Source organism: Macaca mulatta, chromosome 4, assembly GCF_049350105.2.
Source record: "Macaca mulatta isolate MMU2019108-1 chromosome 4, T2T-MMU8v2.0, whole genome shotgun sequence".
Taxonomy (NCBI): domain Eukaryota; kingdom Metazoa; phylum Chordata; class Mammalia; order Primates; family Cercopithecidae; genus Macaca; species Macaca mulatta.
In genome coordinates this window covers 37,326,783-37,345,485 of record NC_133409.1, presented here as the reverse complement: position 1 = coordinate 37,345,485, position 18,703 = coordinate 37,326,783, and the positions used below count along the sequence as shown (strand labels likewise).

The 18,703-nt window shown below is 36.7% G+C and overlaps 1 protein-coding gene across 1 annotated transcript in view; it reads left to right on the top strand.

The window, feature by feature from the left end:
- Positions 1-18,703, top strand: part of MOXD1 (monooxygenase DBH like 1) — a 103,346-nt gene extending 84,643 nt beyond the window's left edge. The window contains 2 exon segments of the mRNA NM_001265792.1: positions 17,547-17,715; positions 18,186-18,703. Coding sequence (NP_001252721.1) covers positions 17,547-17,715; positions 18,186-18,350 — 334 coding nt within the window. The 3' untranslated portion in view covers positions 18,351-18,703.

Below are 18,703 nucleotides of genomic sequence, written 5' to 3'. Positions count from 1 at the left end.
AGATGGGCTTTATTGTCATACTGTATCCATTACCACATTATAGAAATTCTTATGCACTCTGTTCTATTTGATTACTTTTAACTGGGGAGACCAAATAATCTTTTTGATTACTATGTCCAGAGTCCCCAAGACCACCCTCAGGTTCTGTGATTTGCTAGGAGTACCTACAGGACTCAGCAAATAGTTGTATTCATGGAAAACATTTATTATGGTGAAAGCATACAAAACAGAAAGAACAAAAGGAAAAGCTACATGAAGCAAAGTCCAGAGGAAAGCAGGCGCAAGCTTCCAAGAGCCCTCTTCCAGTGGAGTCACACAGAATGCACCAAATTCCACCATCATCAAATTTGACAACATGTATGGAACGTTGTCTATCGGGGAAGCTCATCACAGATTCAGTGCCCAAAGATTTTGGGGGGAACTAGTCACACAGGTGCGCTCTGCCTACCACTTACCAAAATTCCATACTTCCAGATGGAAAGCAGGTGTTCAGCATAAACTGCATTGTTGCACAGTCTAGGCACAATGAGTCACTCTTATCATTAAAGAAAGTTTATGCCCATATAGGAAATCGTCTACTATTTAAGTTTCCAGGCACCTGCCAAGGATTATCCTTGCAAGCAGGCCTTTCTGAGGTGGGCCTATTATGTTAACTCTTTAGGTACAATTGTACTCTTTAGGTACAATTATAGGAGCTATTTAAGATATAATAAACAAGATTCATATTATCCCTGCCCTCTTGAGATTATATTCTGGAGTGAGGGAGAGGTAATAAACAAAAAAATAAATATGATATTTTAAATAGTAATAGATGTTATGAAGACAAAACAGTGAAGGAAGTATGTAGCTGTTGTCAATAGGATAAAGAAAGCCTCTCTGGGTTGATGATATCTGAGCAGTGACCTCCATGATAAGGAGCCAGCTATAGAGATATGCAAATACTGCAAAGGAAAGAGCCAGTGTAATGACCCATGACCCTGTGGTTAGTCTGAAACTACCATGTTTGTGGAGCAGCAAGAGGGTGCATTTGTCTGGAGAAGGGTGAAGTATGGTAAAGAATAAGTGAGGACACATGAGAACAGGTGGGACCAGATTATTTAGGACTTTATGGGCAACATAAGGCCTTGGGGCTTTAAGTGCAAAGGGAAGCAATTAAAGGATATAAATAAAGTCAATTTGGCTACTATGTTGAGAAAGGACTCTAAGAGGGCTAGACTGGAAGGAATATCAATCAGGAAACTATTGTGATTGTCTAATTGAGGGATGAAGGTCACTTGTGCCAAGGTGGTGACACTGAGCTGATTAGACACGTTCCATTCTGGTTACCTTTTCAAAGGAGCACCCACAGGCTTGCTGATCAATGGCATCTCAGGGAGGCATTGAAGGACAGAGTAGAGTGTGAATGGCGTTAGGGGAACAAGCCTGAGGATGATATTGAGAATTCTGTTTCGGATATATTAAGGTTGATGTATCTATTCTTACTGATGTCAGTGAGAAGAATTAGAATGACTGGTGGAAATTTGGAGATGGCTGAATTTGTTTTAATATAAAGAAGAATTTTCTAATGATCATTACTTTTCAAAATGAAAGGTACTGATGTAATTACGTAATTAGAGAAAATATACACATAGAGGTTTTTTTGGTTTTGTTTTTGTTTTTATTGAGACAGAGTTTCACTCTTGTCGCCCAGGCTGGAGTGCAGTGATGTGATCTCAGCTCACTGCAACCTCCACCTCCTGGGTTCAAGTGATTCTCCTGCCTCAGCCTTCTGAGTAGCTGGGATTACAGGTGCTTGTCACCATGCCCAGCTAATATTTTGTAGTTTTAGTAGAGACAGGGTTTTGCCATTTTGGGCAGGCTGGTCTCGAACTCCTGACCTCAGGTGATCCGCCCGCTTCAGCCTCCCAGAGTGCTGGGATTACAGGCCTGAGCCACCGTGCCTGGCCATACATAGAGTTTTGAGACATGTATTTAAGGAGAGAGTGAAAAAACATTCAGTGAGGATATGGTAAAATGCAGATGATGAAGGAGAATAGAAATATGATCAAGTTTTTGTGCCTACATATTACAGGATTATAAATTATGAACTGAGACTCACCTCTCTTTTTGAATTAAATTTATCATTCATAGATAGGTTTTACTGGATTTTTATGCAAACAACAAAATAACCACTGGAAGAAATGCCTATTAGATATACAAATAACAAAATGCTTATATAAATTGGTTTATAGTTTACTAAAGTATTTTCGTATGCATGATTTTATTTAATTCATTTTTACGCAATTCCAACAGGTAGAGCAAGACATGTAATCCCAGCTTTATAGGGGAGGAAATAGAAACCAAGAGATTAAGAAATTATTCAACACTATATAGTACATAATAAAAGGGAGAGTGGGGTTTGTATGTAGTCTCTGATCTCTTTCTCTCCATACAATATGAACATATAGGTCAATGTATAAATATACATAAATATATAACAAATAAATAATTACGTATTGAAACAAATTAAAACAACAAAAATCCAAGCATCACATAAAATATCATTTTAAAAACACTAGGATATAATCTTGGTTCTCAAATATTGATGTTATATTGTTCCTTACTTAGCTTTGAGTGGTCTTTTTCTCATTTAGAATATGTTTTACATATTGAATGGAAATTTTCTAATCGATGGTTAATTTGAGAGAATGTTAAAAACAAAAGGATATTAAAAGCTGTGTGTTTGCAAGATGATTGAAATGCATTCTATGGCCTATTTTATTTTTTTTTTAAGTTTAAATGGTATGAAGCCTCTAAAAATGCTCAGCTCCTGTTTCCCAATGGGCTCTGCCAGTGTCCGTAACTTTGGTCTCCCTCAGGAAATACTCAAGTTGGGTTTTCATCATTTGGAAAGACAGGAAGAATTGCTTTACAGAATAAGGCTAGTTTTGAGATGTCATTCTCCAGTGCCAAAAAAGAAAAAAAAAAAAAAAGGACAAAACCCATTTAACTTCATGGTTAAATTTATTCCTCAAATTTATGAGCAAAAAAGAGCCTCTATTTAAAAATACGTTTCGACTTTAGATTAGACACTCAAATCTAGTTCATCACCGCAGTGACATAAATGATAGTGAAGGCCAAACTAACAAGGTGCTGGCTCAAAAATCAGAATGAAAAATGGCTTAGGTGCTTTCTTTTCTGTTTTGCTTAAAAGAATATCACCAATTCAGCATACAGTACTAAAAAGGAATATCATATAACATGAACAAAAATCTTCTATTCTGTGCTTTTCATATAATGATTAATCAGGTTCTATAATTTATTTTAAACATTCTATAGCAATCCTAGGAAGGATTGATAGAAAACATGAGACAACTACGTCTTGTCTCAATTTTATTGTCTGTTCTCGGGGGTGCTATTTCTGTCTGCCTCCTACAGATCTGGCAAGTCTTAGGGAAAAACAAAAAACTCACAAAGATCAAATAACAAAATAGATAATGAGTTTAGATAAATTGTGTATTCCCTGTCGTACCATAAATCAAGACTGAATATGCAGGTCTGGTGAGATATAAGTAATGGAAATTTCCTGTGTTATTGGTTCTGTTCCTAAAAAAGCATCCATAGCTGTTTCTCTTCCTCTGTGCAGGAAAAATCACTTTGTGTTTTTACTATTTAAAACTCACACATGCTTATTACAAAGAGTTCAGGTAATGCAGAACAAGTTGTTACAAAGAAGGCAAAAGCAACCACCTCAAATTCTACTCAAAATGAACATTGCTAACGTGTTGATTGAATGTTATGCTAGACATCTTAATATGTGTATATTTATATAAAATGAATTGATTAAATACTGTTACAAGATTATAATTTGTGCAGTAATTTTTAAAAACCATTGAATTTTAATTTTGTTTTAACTTATCAGAAAGAAACTAAAGTAAAACTGAACATTTGCTGAAGTTCAAATAAATGTTGGTGGTGGTGTTTTAACCACAAGAAATAATATTTTATAAAGAGGATTGCAAATGTAGACAAAATAGATTTTGTCAAGTTGTTAGATTCACTCTATGTTTCAATTTTAGGTCATGAAAGATGAAGATGTTTATACTTTCACATTTTTCCCACTTCTGCTTTCTATACCACCAAATATTTATTATTTATATTATAATTACTATATTGTCAAGATTTTTAATGTTTACACTTAATTATGAAACTGTAATTCCCAGAATATTTAACATGACTTGTATGTATAAATCGATTCAATGATAACCCTAATTTTTATGATTTCTACATTAACGAGTTTTTAAATTTGAGTCATTAGAATTTTATCTTCAAGTTGTTTAATCAGTAAGCGCTTCTGAGTGCCTTATGCCTCAAGTTCTTTCACATGTGGGAATGTCTACGCTTTTATTTGGACAGCAGTTTGGCTGGATATAATATTTTGGGGTCATATTTCTTTCCCTTGGGAGATCTCTCTGGACCAATGGAATAATTTTTCCTTTACCTGTAGGATTCATAAGTCAAACTGAATACACTTTAGTGTTGAGCATCTGAATTAAGTTTTCCTGGAACACAAAGTGTTCTTATTTATCTATTTATTCTAAAAACAGACAAACAAAAAACGGGATACATGTGCAGAATGTGCAGTTTTGTTACATAGGAATATGAGTGCCATGGTGGTTTGCTGCACCTATTGACCCATCCTCTAAATTCCCTCCCCTCACTCCCCATCCCCCAACAGGCCCCAGTGTATGTTGTTCCTCTCTCTGTGTCCATGTGTTCTCATTGTTCAACTCCCACTTAAGAGTGAGAGTATGTGGTGTTTGGTTTTCTGTTCCTGTGTCAGTTTGCTGAGGACATTGGCTTCCATCTTCACCCATGTCCCTTCAAAGGACATGATCTCACTCCTTTTTGTGGCAGCATAGTATTCCATAGTGTATATGTACCACATTGTCTGTGTCCAGTCTATTATTGATGGGCATTTGAGTTGGTTCCATGGCTTTGCTATTGTAAATAGTGTTGCAATAAACATACAAGTGCATGTGTCTTTATAGTAGAATGGTTTATATTCTTTTGGGTATATACCAAGAATGGGATATTGCTGGGTCAAATGGTATTTCTGGTTCTAGATCCTTGAAGAATTGTCATACTGTCTTCCACAGTGGTGGAAATAATTTACATTCCCACCAACAGTGTAAAAGTTTTCCTATTTCTCCACAGATTCACCAGCATCTGTTGTTTCCTGACTTTTTAATAAGTGCCATTCTGACTGGAATGAGATGGTATCTCATTGTGGTTTTGATTTGCATTTCTCTGATGATTAGTGATGTTGAGTTTTTTTCATGTTTTTTGGCCACATAAATGTCTTCTTTTGAGAAGTGTCTGTTCATATCCTTTGCTGACTTCTCGATGGGATTTTTTTTCTTGTAAATTTGTTTAAGTTTCCTGTAAGTTCTGGATATTAGACCTTTGTTGGATGGGTAGATTGCAAAAATTTTCTCCTATTCTGTGGGTTGTCTCTTTGCTCTGATGATAGTTTCTTTTGCTGTGCAGAAGCTCTTTAGTTGAATTAGATCCCATTTGTCAATTTTGGCTTTTGTTGCAATTGCTTTTGGCATTTTTGTCATGAAGTCTTTGCCCATGTCTGTGTCCTGAATGGTATTGCCTAGGTTTTCTTGTAGGGTTTCTATGGTTTGCAGTTTTACACTTAAGTCTTTAAACCATCTTGAGTTAATTTTTGTATAAGATGTAAGGAAGGAGTTCAGTTTCAGTTTTCAGCATATGGCTAAGCAGCTTTCCCAGCACCATTTAGTGAATAGGAGATCCTTTCCCCATTGCTTGTTTTTGTCAAGTTTGTTAATGGTTATAGATGTTTGGTGTTATTTCTGAGGTCTCTGTTCTGCTCCATTGGTCTGTATATCTGTTTTTGCACCAGTACCATGCTGTTTTGGTTACTGTAGCCTTGTAGTATAGTTTGAAGTCAGGTAGTGTGATGCCTCCAGCTTTGTTCTTTTTGCTTAGGATTGTCTTAGCTATACAGGGTCCTCTTTGATTACATAGATATTTAAAATAGTTGCTGCTAATTCTGTGAAGAATGTCAGTGGTAGTTTGATGGGAATAGCATTGAATCTATAAATTATGTTGGGCAGTATGACCATTTTCATGATATTGATTCTTCCTATCCATGAAAATGGAGTGATTTTCCATTTATTTTTGTCCTCTTTTATTTCCTTGAGCAGTGGTTTGTAGTTCTCCTTAAAGAGGTCCTTCACATCCCTTGTTAGCTGTATTCCTAGGTATTTTATTCTGTTTGTAGCGATTGTGAATGGAAGTTAATTCATGATTTGGCTCTCTGCTTGTCTATTGTTGCTGTAAAGGAATACTTGTGATTTTTGCACATTGATTTTGTATCCTGAGACTTTGCTGAAGTTGCTTATCAGTTTAAGAAGTCTTGGGGCTGAGATGATGGGGTTTTCTAAATATGAAATTATGTCATCTGCAAACAGAGATAATTTGACTTCTTCCCTTCCTATTCAAATATCCTTTGTTTCTTTCTATTGCCTGATTGCCCTGGCCAAAATATCGAATACTCTGTTGAATAGGAGTGGTGAGAGAGGGCATGCTTGTCTTGTACCAGTTTTCAAAGGGAGTACTTCCGGCTTTTGCCCATTCAATATGGTATTGGCTGTGGCATTGACATAAATAGCTCTTATTATTTTGAGATATTTCCATCAATATCTCGTTTACTGAGAGTTTTCAACATGAAGGGATGTTGAATTTTATCAAAGGCCTTTTGTACATCTATTGAGATGTGGTATTTGACTTTGATTCTGTTTATGTGATGGATTATGTTTATTGATTTGCATGGGTTTAACCTGCCTTGTATCCCAGGGATGAAGCTGACTTGACTGTAGTGGATAAGTTTTTTGATGTGCTGCTGGATTTGGTTTGCCAGTATTTTATTGAGGATTTTCACATTGATATTCGTAAGGAATATTGTCCTGAAGTTTTCTTTTTTTGTTGCATCTCTTCCCAGTTTTGGTATCAAGAAGATGCTGGCTTCATAAAATGAGTTAGGGAGGAGTCCCTCTTTTTCAATTGTTTGGAATAGTTTCAGAAGGAATGGTAACAGTTCCTCTCTGTATTTCTGGTAGAATTCAGCTGTGGATCCATCTGGTCATGGGATTTTTTTGGTTAGTAGACTATTAATTACTGCCTCAATTTCAGAACTTGTTATTGGTCTATTCAGGGATTTGACTTCTTCCTGGTTTAGTCTTGGGAAGGTGTATGTGTCCAGGAACTTACCCATTTATTCTAGATGTTCTAGTTTTTTTGCATAGAGGTGTTTATATTCTCTGATGGTAGTTTGTATTTCTGTGGGGTCAGTGGTGACATCCTCTTCATCATTTTTTATTGTGTCTATTTGATTCTTCTCTCTTTTCTTCTTTATTATCTAGCTAGTGGTCTATCTATTTTGTTATTTTTTTTTTTCCAAAAAACCACTTCCCGGATTCATTGATTTTTTTGGAGAATTTTTCTTGTCTCTATCTCCACCAGTTCTTTTCTGATTTTAGTTACTTCTTGTCTTCTGCTAGCTTTTGGATTAATTTTCTCTTGCCTCTCTATCTCTTTTAACTGTGATGTTAAGGTGTTGATTTGAGATCTTTCTAGCTTTCTGATGTGGGCATTTAGTGCTATAAATTTCCCTCTTAACACTGCTTTAGCTGGGTCCCAGAAATTCTGGTATGTTGTCTCTTGGTTCTCATTGGTTTCAAAGAACTTTTTGATTTCTGTCTTAATTTCATTATTTACCCAGGAGTCATTCAGGACCGGGTTGTTTGATTTCCATTAATTGTACGGTTTTGAATGAGTTTCTTAATCCTGAGTTCTAATTTGATTGCACTATGATCTGAGAGACTGTTTGTTTAATGATTTCAGTTCTTTTGCATTTGCTGAAAAGTGTTTTACATCCAATTATGTGGTCGATTTTAGAATAAGTGCCATGTGGCACTGAGAAGGATGTATAGTCTGTTGATTTCAGGTAGACAGTTCAGTAGATGTCTACTAGATCCACTTGATCCAGTGCTGATTTCAAGTCCTGAATATCCTTGTTAATTTTCTGTCTTGTTGTTCTGTCTAATACTGACAGTGGGATGTTAAAGTCTGCCATTATTGTTGTGTGGGAGTCTAAGTCTCTTCGTAGGGCTCTAAGAACTTGTTTTATGAATCTGTGTGCTCCTGTATTGAGTGCATATGTATTTAGAATAGTTAACTCTTCTTGTTGAATTGTTCCCCTTACCATTATGTAATGCCCTTCTTTGTCTTTTTTTATCTTTGTTGGTCTAAAGTCTATTTTGTCAGAGACTAGGATTGCAACCCCTGGTTTTTTTTTTTCTTTCAATTTGCTTGGTAAATTTTCTTCCATCGCTTTATTTTGAGCCTATGTGTGTCTTTGCATGTGAGATGCATCTCCTGAATACAGCACGCTAATAAAGGGTCTTGACTCTATCCAATTTGCCAATCAGTGTCTTTTAATTGGGGCCTTTAGCCCATTTACATTTAAGGTTAGTGTTGTTATGTGTGAATTTGATCCTATCATCATGCTGTCATTTGGTGATTCCACACACTAGTTGATGCAATTTCTTCATAGTGTCATTGGTCTTTACAATTTGGTATGTTTTCGCTGTAGCTGGTACCAGTTTTTCCTTTCCATATTTAGTGCTTCTTTCAGGAGCTTTCCAGGGCAGGCCTGGTGGTGTCAAAATCCCTCAGCATTTGCTTATCTAAAAAAGATTTTATTTCTCCTTCACTTATGAAGCTTAGTTTGGCTGGATATGAAATTCTTGGTTGAAAATTCTTTTCTTTAAGAATATTGAATATTGGCCCCCAATCTCTTCTGGCTTTAGAGTTTCTGCTGAGAGGTCCACTGTTAGTCGGATGGGCTTCCCTTTGTAGGTGACCTGGCCTTTCTCTCTGGCTGCCCTTAACAGTTTGTCCTCCATTTTGACCTTGGAGGATCTGATGATTATGTGTCTTGGGGTTGATCTTCTCGTGGAGTATCTTAATGGTGTTCTCTGTATTTCCTGATTTGCATGTTGACCTGTCTTTTAGGTTGGGGAAGTTCTCCTGGATAATATCCCGAAGTATGTTTTCCAGCTTGTTTCCATTTTCCCCATCTCCTTCTGGAACTCCAATGAGTCATAGGTTAGGTCTTTTTATGAAGTCTTATATTTCTTGGATGCTTTGTTCATTCCTTTTCATTCTTTTTTCTCTAGTCTTCTCTGCATGCCTTATTTCAGCAAGGTGGTCTTCAAATTCTGATATCTTTTCTTCTGCTTGGTTGATTTGACTGTTGATACTTGTGTATGCTTCACGAAATTCTCGTGCTGTGTTTTTCAGCTTCATCAGGTCATTTATGTTCCTCTCTAAACTGATTATTCTTGTTAGCAGCTCCTCAGCCTTTTACTAAGGTTCTTAGCTTCTTTGCATTGGGTTAGAACATACTCCTTTAGTTCAGCATAGTTTGTATTACCCATCTTCTGAAGCCTACTTCTGTCAATTCATCCATCTGATCCTCCATCCATTTCTGCGCCCTTGATGGAGAGATGTTGCAATCATTTAGAGGAGAAGAGGCACTCTGGCCTTTTGGATTTTCAGCATTTTTTCATTGACTCTTTCTCATCTTCAAGAGTTTGTCTAGTTCTGGTCTTCGAGGTTGCAGACCCTTGGATGGGATTTTTGTGGGTGCTTTTTTTGTTGTCGTTGATGCTGCTGTTGTTGTTTCCTGCTTGTTTTTCTTTCAACAGTCAGGTCCCTCTTCTATAGGGCTGCTGCAGTTTGCTGGGGGTTCACTTCAGGCCCTATTCATCTGATTTACTCCCACACCTGGAGATGTCATTCAAGGAGGCTAGAGAACAGCAAAGATGAGTGCCTGCTCCTTTTTCTGGGACCTCTGACCTTAAGGAGCACCAACCTGATGCCAGTAGGATTACGCCTGTACAGGGTGTCTGACAACCCCTGTTGGAGGTTCTCACCCATTTGGGTGGCACAGGGAACAGGACTCATTTAACAAAGCACTTTGTCCCTGGGTGGAGGGGGTGTGCCTTGCTGGGAGAAAACCCACTCATCTGGGCTGCCTGGATTCCTCAGAGCTACCAGGAGGAAAGGCTAAGTCTGCTGGTCCACAGGGACTGCGGCCACCCCTCCTGCTAGGGGCTCAGGGCTAGGGAGATCCAGCTTCTGTCCCTGAGCCTCCAGTTGGAGTCATTGGAGTTCCTCCAGGGAAGCCCCACCCAGTGAGGAAGGACGGGTCAGGGTCAAGTCTGAAGAGGCATTCTGGCGGAAGACTGCCACAGAGTGTGTGGGGCTGTGGGTGACGAATCTTGTGACCAAGCCATCCAGCCTCTCTGGCTCCAGCAGGGGAAAAGTACAGCCTGGAGCTATAGAGATGGATGTCGCCCTTCCCCCACCCAGAGAGCTTAGTATGTTAGGCAGTTGCAAGTCCCAGCGCTGGCTGCTGCTCCTCTCCCAAGGAGCTCAAACAGCTTAGACAGCAGGCAGCTGTGGTGCTGGTCGACCCTGCCCTCGGGAGTTCGGTAGGCTTAAGCAGATTCCAGTTGAGAGACTGTTGGCTAAGTTTATGTTTACTCTATAGACTCTCAAAATGTTCTTAAAATGATTTATTTTTCGTTCTTACCAGTAAAGTGTAAGAACTCCTGTTACTCAATATTCTTGGCAGCATTTTGTATTTTCAGTATTTTGCATTTTATCCATTTTAATGTGTATTGGTGGTATTTTCTTACGGCTTTATTTTCCATTTTCCTTGTGACTAATGATATTGAGCCTCTTTCACATGTTTATTGGTTATTGTAAAGCAGGTTCACTGTGCAGGTTGTCTGAGTCCAGTAAGAAAGATTGTACTTATACACAACAAGTTACATTAAATGGGTTTATTGCTTACACATAGGCCGCAAAAACAACAGAATCCTAGAATTTATTGTAAGCCAGTTCTCCAAAGCTCAGGTAATCTGCCTGGAATAGATGGAACCTCTACTGTACATGTCCCAGTTGCATTGCAGCTTGAAAAGCAGCCCATTCTTGGTTTTATATCCCGGGGCAATGTGAGATTCAAGGCTAAAGCATTGAAGTAATTCAATTAACAATTGAAACACTCTGTTTCCAGGGGAGTCTCTTAGTCACCTCGGGGTGTGATAACAAAATAGCTTAGACTGGGTAATTTATAAATTGACTGGGTAATTTATAAACTGGGTAATTTATAAACTACAGAAATTCTTGCTTATTGTTGTGGAGATGGGGAAGTCCAAAATCAAGGCACCAGCAGTTTCAGTGTCTTCTGAGGGCTTGCTCTCCACTCCAAGATGGCATCTTCTTGCTGTGTTCTCACAGGTAGAAGGTACAGTTGGAAGGTTCCCTCAAGCCTCTTTTGTAAGGGTACTAATTCCATTCATGAGCATGGAACCCTCTTGACCTGATCACCTCCTCAAGGCCCCACCTCTTAATACACTGCAGTGGAGATGAGATTTCAACATGAGTTTTGGAGGGACATGAACATTCAAACCCTATTGGGGGTACTGGAACAGAACCTGGGCTATTCCAGTCAGTCCCTTACTATTTCAAGATTTTTGCATGTCTAGCACATCCTATAGTTATTCTTGAAAACTACAGGCAAAAATGAGAATGGATCGGATTGGTCCAGGGCCACTCAGAGAATTGTCCTAAAGTTTTTTATATATATATACACCCACATATATATGTGTATATATGTGTATATATATGTGTGTGTGTATAAATAAATATGTGTGTGTGTGTGTGTGTATACAGTCAGCCCTCTGCTTTCTCAGATGCAGAACATGGATTCTGCATCCATGGATTCAACCAACTTCAGATAAAACAAAGTTTGAAAAAATTCCATCTATATTGAACATGTACAGAATATTTTTATTGTCATCATTCCTTAACAATACAGCATAATAACCACCTACATAGCATTTACATTGTGTTAGGTATTATAAGTAACCCGGAGATAATTTAAAGTAGATGGGAGCATGTGCATAGGTTATATGTAACTACTACACCATTTTATATAATGTCTTGAACATCACAGATTTTGCAATCCTCAGTCCCCCATGGATACCAAGGGACAACTTTGTATTTCTTCTTAATTGTTTATTAGAATTTTTGTTCATTGTTAATTTAATTACTTGCTTTATTATTGAGTTGTAAGAGTTCTTTATACTTTGGATGTAAGTTCTCTGTTGGATGCATGTTTACAGACCATTTCTCCCAGTCTGTGGTTTGACTTTCATTTTATAGCTGTATTTATTGCAGTTTGTTTCATCATTTTTTGGTTTGTTTTGTGCTTTTCATATCCTGCTTAAAAAATCTTTGCCTACCCAAGGGAAGACTTTCTCTTGTTTTTCCCCCTGAAAAGTTCACAGTTTTAGCTTTTACATTTAGGTGGATCCATTTTGAACACATTTTTGTGTGTAGTGTGAGGTAAATCCAACGTTCATTGTTTTTCATATAGATATCAAGTTGTGCAAGAACCATTTGATGAAAGAAAACTACCTTTTTACTATTCAATTACTTTGGAATATTAGCTGGAAAATCATTTGTCCATAAATTGGTTCTTTCTGGATTTTCTATTCTGTTTCATTGCTGTATATGTTCAGTCTTACTCTAAAACCAAATTTAATTATTATAGTTTTATAGGAAGTCTTAAATGTAAGCCTCCAAAACTTTGTCATTTTTTCCCAAAATTATTTTGATAGCATAGGTTTATTCTATTTTCATACATATATTTAAATCAACTTGTCAATTTCATTTTTAAAAAAGGACCTGCTGGTATTTGATTGGGATTATACTGAATTTCTAGACAATTTGAGAGAATCAATATCTTAACAATATTGAGTCTTCTAATCTATGAACATGGTATGCCTCTTCACTTATTTACTGTTCTTTCATTTCTGTAAGCACTTTTTTGTGGTTTTTAATATAGAAGTTTTGCACGTTTTGTTAATTTTTTTTTTTTAAGTTTTAGTTATCCTTGTCTGCTAATTCTTTAATCTCTGTCATTTCAAGATCTTGGAGTATTGACTGATTTTTTCTTCTGGTTTAGATTCACATTTACATACTTGTTGATGTGTTTAATAATTTTTGACTAGGCATAGACAACAGGGCAGTATGCATGTTGTGTTAATTAGTACTAGGTTGTTTTTATTTCTTTAAAGAGCCTTGTTAGTGTGAGTCTAGAACAGATGTTTACTCCGTGTAGTCAACAGAGACATTCCACTCTGGCTAGTTTGAGCTCAAATGTCTGTTAACTCTATACAGGCTCTGGGAATTGTTTAGGTTACAATCTTCTAGTTGTTCATTGCCCAGTCTTGTGCATTTTACCCTAAATATAGTTGACTTATTGCTTAGTTACTGATTCAGAGGATCCTTATACAGATTTTTCCTCTGCAATAGTCTACCTTGAATACATAAGCTTCTTCAGACTCCCTTAACTCTGGTTTTCATCTCCTTAACTTATTGAGATTGTCATTTTCTGTTTCAAAATCGCCTTTCCTGCATTCTGGTCCAGAGAATGCTTCTAGGCAGAAAGCTGGGATGAACATAATATTCAAACACCTTATTTCTTTCCTTCCTTTGGGGGATCATAGTTCTATGCCATTTTCCAATGTCCAAACCAGCTGTTTCATATGGTTTGTTGAATTTTGAGTTTTTTACAGGAAGTTAGTGTCAGTTACTTCAACATGGCCAAAAGTGGAAGTCTGTTACGGAATTTTTGTTCCTTTTGCTAGTTTTTGATCACATGTTTACTTGCTTGATGGATGGAGAGTCTGATATAGTTCATTTAGCTATAAGTATATGGACACTGTTTCTTGGTTAGATCTTCCATCTCTCTTCCTTCCTCCTCCTTCACTACCCTAAGAAAGACACTAGCAATAAAACTTTTAAAACAAGATTCCAGAGAGGCTCAGATAAGAAATGTAACCACAGATTATCTTTCTCCATCTGCTTTTCAGTTTATGTAGAACAGGGGGACCAAGTATAAAAATCATTAAACTTTTAAAATTTCCGTTGATCAGTTTGAATTTATAAGAATAAATAGCTTTATGTTTCACTTAAAAATTAAAAAAATTACTCTACCATGGTGTATTGCAGTGAACTTTGTTATCTTCTTAGAAAAACATGTCTCAGAGTTTAGATGGAATTTACAAAGGAAAATTACCCATCAATATTAAAGCATAATAGTAACACTGTTTTTTATCAACTACAGTAATATATATATAATACCATTCATTTACATGTATGTATGGATAGACATTTACACACTGACAAGATATGAAGAAATGTAACTGTTTTTATTTCTGTAACATTCCTAATTATTTCTAACTAATCCCCAAACCCAGTAAAAGCAGAAATACTTGCTACTTTAAGGTTACCTGTTTCTGGTTTAAAGCTTAGTCTTTTTGAAAAAAAAAGTATTCAGGATAAATATTCACTTTTTCTGTCTGCTCTTTTCTCTAGAAGATAATTTGGAAGTGTGTAGGATAGGCTAAGAAGATTAGAGATGACAAGTAGGATGTTTATTAGTATAAAGTTATTATAGAACACGGACCTAAACCAAGTTAGTAGGAGTGGAAAGGAGATGATAAATATGAGACAAAGATGCCATCTCAGAAAGGTTGATGACCACATCCCCAGGTCACCCAGCCTCTGTCATTGTGTCTCCAACATACGAGCCATTTGGGCTTGGCCCTTCTACGTATCTGTTCTAAAAACCGGCAAATAGGGTTACACCTCTTGTGTCACTTTATGTTGGGCAATCTCAGTAATAGGCAATTTGCTAAATTATTACAGCAACAAAGCTTTTTAAGATTTCATCTGTGTATAATGGTCACACTATTCACTCTAACCAGCCAGGCGCCAGAGGCTTTAGGCCGCCTAAGCACCATAGTATAGACTGTAGTGCCACCTTGTGGTGTTGGTGTTTCAGATGGTTACAGACTGATGATTTTCCCCTAGCATTTCTCTGATTATAAAATTGATTTTCTCTTTTTCAAATTAGGCATTTTATCTTTTTGAAAAGTAAATTTCATTTTTAATAATTGACTTAAAATCATCAATAGCTGTAGCTTTTAGAGCGTTTAAAAGGACATTGTATGTGAATATAAAAACTTCTTTCAAGTCAAGTTTTTGCTTTATACTAATTCTGGATTGTATCTCTATAAAATTGTCACAATATGTTTAATTTTCAAATGCTGTAGATTTCAGGTTGTTGCTAGGTATGTTTATGTAATGTGATGCTGATTGTTCTTACTTTATGGGGCTTCGCTTTAAGGTCTTTGTATAAAATTATGCATTTAAAAACTCAACAAAGATATATATTCATTCTAATTAAAGGAAGTTACCAAAAATGTAAAGATCTGCATATATTACCGATTTTCCTCATTGTCTCACTGATTAGATATGGAAGAAACATTTCAAATTTAGACTTAAAATTTATCTTTGTAACTCCAAAAAATTAATAAAGAATGTTTAATTTACTTAAGAAGATGATATTCAATGTGCCTGAGTGGGTTATGTATGTCAGAGAGAGATAAAGAGAGAGAGAAATGGCGTAAATAAACTTAAAAATTGTGAAGATTAATGTATGTTTTTCAGCTGAGATTATTTGGTAATTATAGAAATTACTGGAACATCTTGGGATGTTATGGGTGCCAAATACTTCCTAGGCACCATGATAATTTCCTGCAAGGTCCATGGATTAATGTAAAATTTTGTGATATGCCAACACTTACATTTTTCTGTTTTTCAGGAATCAATAATATTATATTTAATGAAAGACAACACCTGAAAACTATCTTTTCAAGCAAGTCACGTCTTTCACTTTTTCACTTCACTTTTTCTGTCACTTTTTCTGTCTGCTCATATCATTGTTGTGATTTCTTTCTCCTTTCTTGGATATTGAGCATGTGATTTTTTGAGTGGCAGGTGAAGGCTGAGTGTAATTCTATATACAGTATTTTTTTTTTCTCAGTACTTTTAAAAATTTCAACTTTTATTTTAGGTTCAAGGGATGCATGTTCAGGTTTGTTACAGTGGTATACTGTGTGAAACTGAGGTTTGGGGTATGAATGATTTCATCACCCAGGTAGTGAGCCTAGCACCCAACAGGTAGTTTTTTAATTCTTGTCTCCCTCTCTCTCTCTCTCTCTAGTAGCTCCCAATGTGTGTTTTTCCCATCTTTATGTCTATGTGTACTCAATGATTAGATCCCACTTCTATGTGAGAACAAGTGGTTTTTGGTTTTCTGTTCCTGTGTAATTCACTTAGGATGGTGGCCTCCAGATGCATCCATGCTGCCGCAAAGGACATGATTTCTCTCTTTTTTTGTGGCTACATAGTATTCCATGGTGTATATATACCACATTTTCTTTATCCAGTCCACCTTTGATGGACACCTTGGTTGATTCCATGTCTTTGCTATTCTGAATAGTGCTATGATGAACATATGAATGAATGCATGTGGTCAATTAAAACTACTTATTTTCCTTTGGATATATAGCTAGTAATAGGATTGTTGGGTTGAATGGTAGTTCTGTTCTAAGTTCTTTGAGAAATCTACAAACTACTTCCACAGTTGACTGAACTAATTTATATCCTCACCAACAATGTATAGGCATTGTCTTTTCTCTGCAACCTTGCCACTATCAATTTTTTTTTTTTTTTTTTTTTTTTTTTTGCGTTTTAATAATAGCCCTTCTGACTGGTGAGATGGTATCTCACTCTGGCTTTTATTTGCATTTTTCTGATGATTATTAGTGATGTGGAGCATTTTTTCATGTTTTTGGCCTTATGTATGTCTTCTTTTGAGAAATGAGTACAATTTTCAAAACATTGATTGCATCACGTTTTTTGTTGTATTTATCTTCTCACTTATCGAAACCAAAACAGAGCAACCAGCAGGGGTCAGGCTTTTATAGTGTATGGATTTGAACTTTCCATCTCTCACAGTGTCTTTTAGGAACGTGCAGGTTTCTTGATTACACCACTAGCATTGTACTCTTTAGAAATGAATACTTACCAGTTAATTTGTTAACTAGAACCAAACCAAATTAGTGTAGAATTGTGAGGCTCCGTAGAAGCTTTCTGAGACAAAATTATTTGTTTAAACTTTGACCGGGCATGGTGGCTCACACCTATAATCCCAGCACTTTGAGTGATGGAGGTGGCAGGGTTGTTTGCTCCCAGGAGTTCCAGACCAACCTGGGCAACATAGCGAGACCCCATCTGTATTTAAAAATATAAAATTAAAAATAAAATTATTGCCAATCTGCTACTAAAAAAAAATCATTCTTTAGAAAGATTTTATTTGGTACATTTCTTCTAGTAATCGCTGATGAGCTCATTAACGTTTTGCATTAGGTTATCTATGTGCATGAAAATGAGTAAGTGTGAGATCTATTTTAGGATGCTGAAAAGTAAAGGAAACATGTAATGCATTTGTTCTGAATATGACTAATTGTATCTTTTAAATTCAGGACCTGGCCTTTCATTATCAAAAGCCCCAAGCAATATAAAAACCTTTCTTTCATGGATGCTATGAATAAGTTTAAATGGACTAAAAAGGAAGGTCTCTCCTTCAACAAGCTGGTCCTCAGCCTGCCAGTGAATGTGAGATGTTCCAAGACAGACAATGCCGAGTGGTCGGTAAGCTCTTTTTAACCTCTGACAACCCAGATGACATATTTTACCTGAATCTATTACAGGAAAACCTAAGGAGAAGACAAATATCCATAAATGCAGGGGTCCAGTTGCCTTTTAATGTCTGATAATTTTTGTTCAGTGATTACTTGGGTTGACTGAAAACTCCTCATTCTACCCCCTTTCAAGAGATACATTAGTTCTAAAACTAAGGCTGGGATAGAGCAGGAACAGGCTGGAATGAGTGCTGCAAAAAGCAATAGAGCCTGCTTTGTATTCTTTTCCAAAGGCATGCCTGGTCCTCTTTTCCGTTGCCTCCTAAATCCTAGGTTTCTGACTCCCCCAGTGTGTGACTCCTTTGGTAACCACTCGTGCCTCCTTTATCCCCTGCAGAAGTGTGGGCAGCTGAGCGTGCTTGGTCACTGCCCTGCTTTAAATCAGATGTTCATTTGCATTCTTTGTGCTTCCGTTTTCAGATTCAAGGAATGACAGCATTACCTCCAGATATAGAAAGACCCTATAAAGCAGAGCCTTTGGTGTGTGGCACGTCTTCTTCCTCTTCCCTGCACAGAGATTTCTCCATCAACTTGCTTGTGTGCCTTCTGCTACTCAGCTGCACGCTGAGCACCAAGCGCTTGTGATCAAAATTCTGCTGAACTTGACAATATTTTCTATGATCTGAACCTGTCATTTGAAGTACAGGTTAAAGACTGTGCCCACTTTGGGCATGAAGAGTGTGGAGACTTTTCTTCCCCCTTTTCCCTCCTTCCTTTTTCCTTTCCATGTTACACGAGAGGCATCAATCAGGTTCTCTTATCTTTCATAGAAATATCTGATGTTACATATGCATGGTCAATAAAATAAAACTGGCCTGACTTAAGATAACCATTTTTAAAAATTGGGCCATCATGTGGGAATGTTCTTTATTTCCTACTACATTCTGTTTTATTTAAATACTTATTGTTGCTATTTCACTTTTTGACTTGACTTTTGT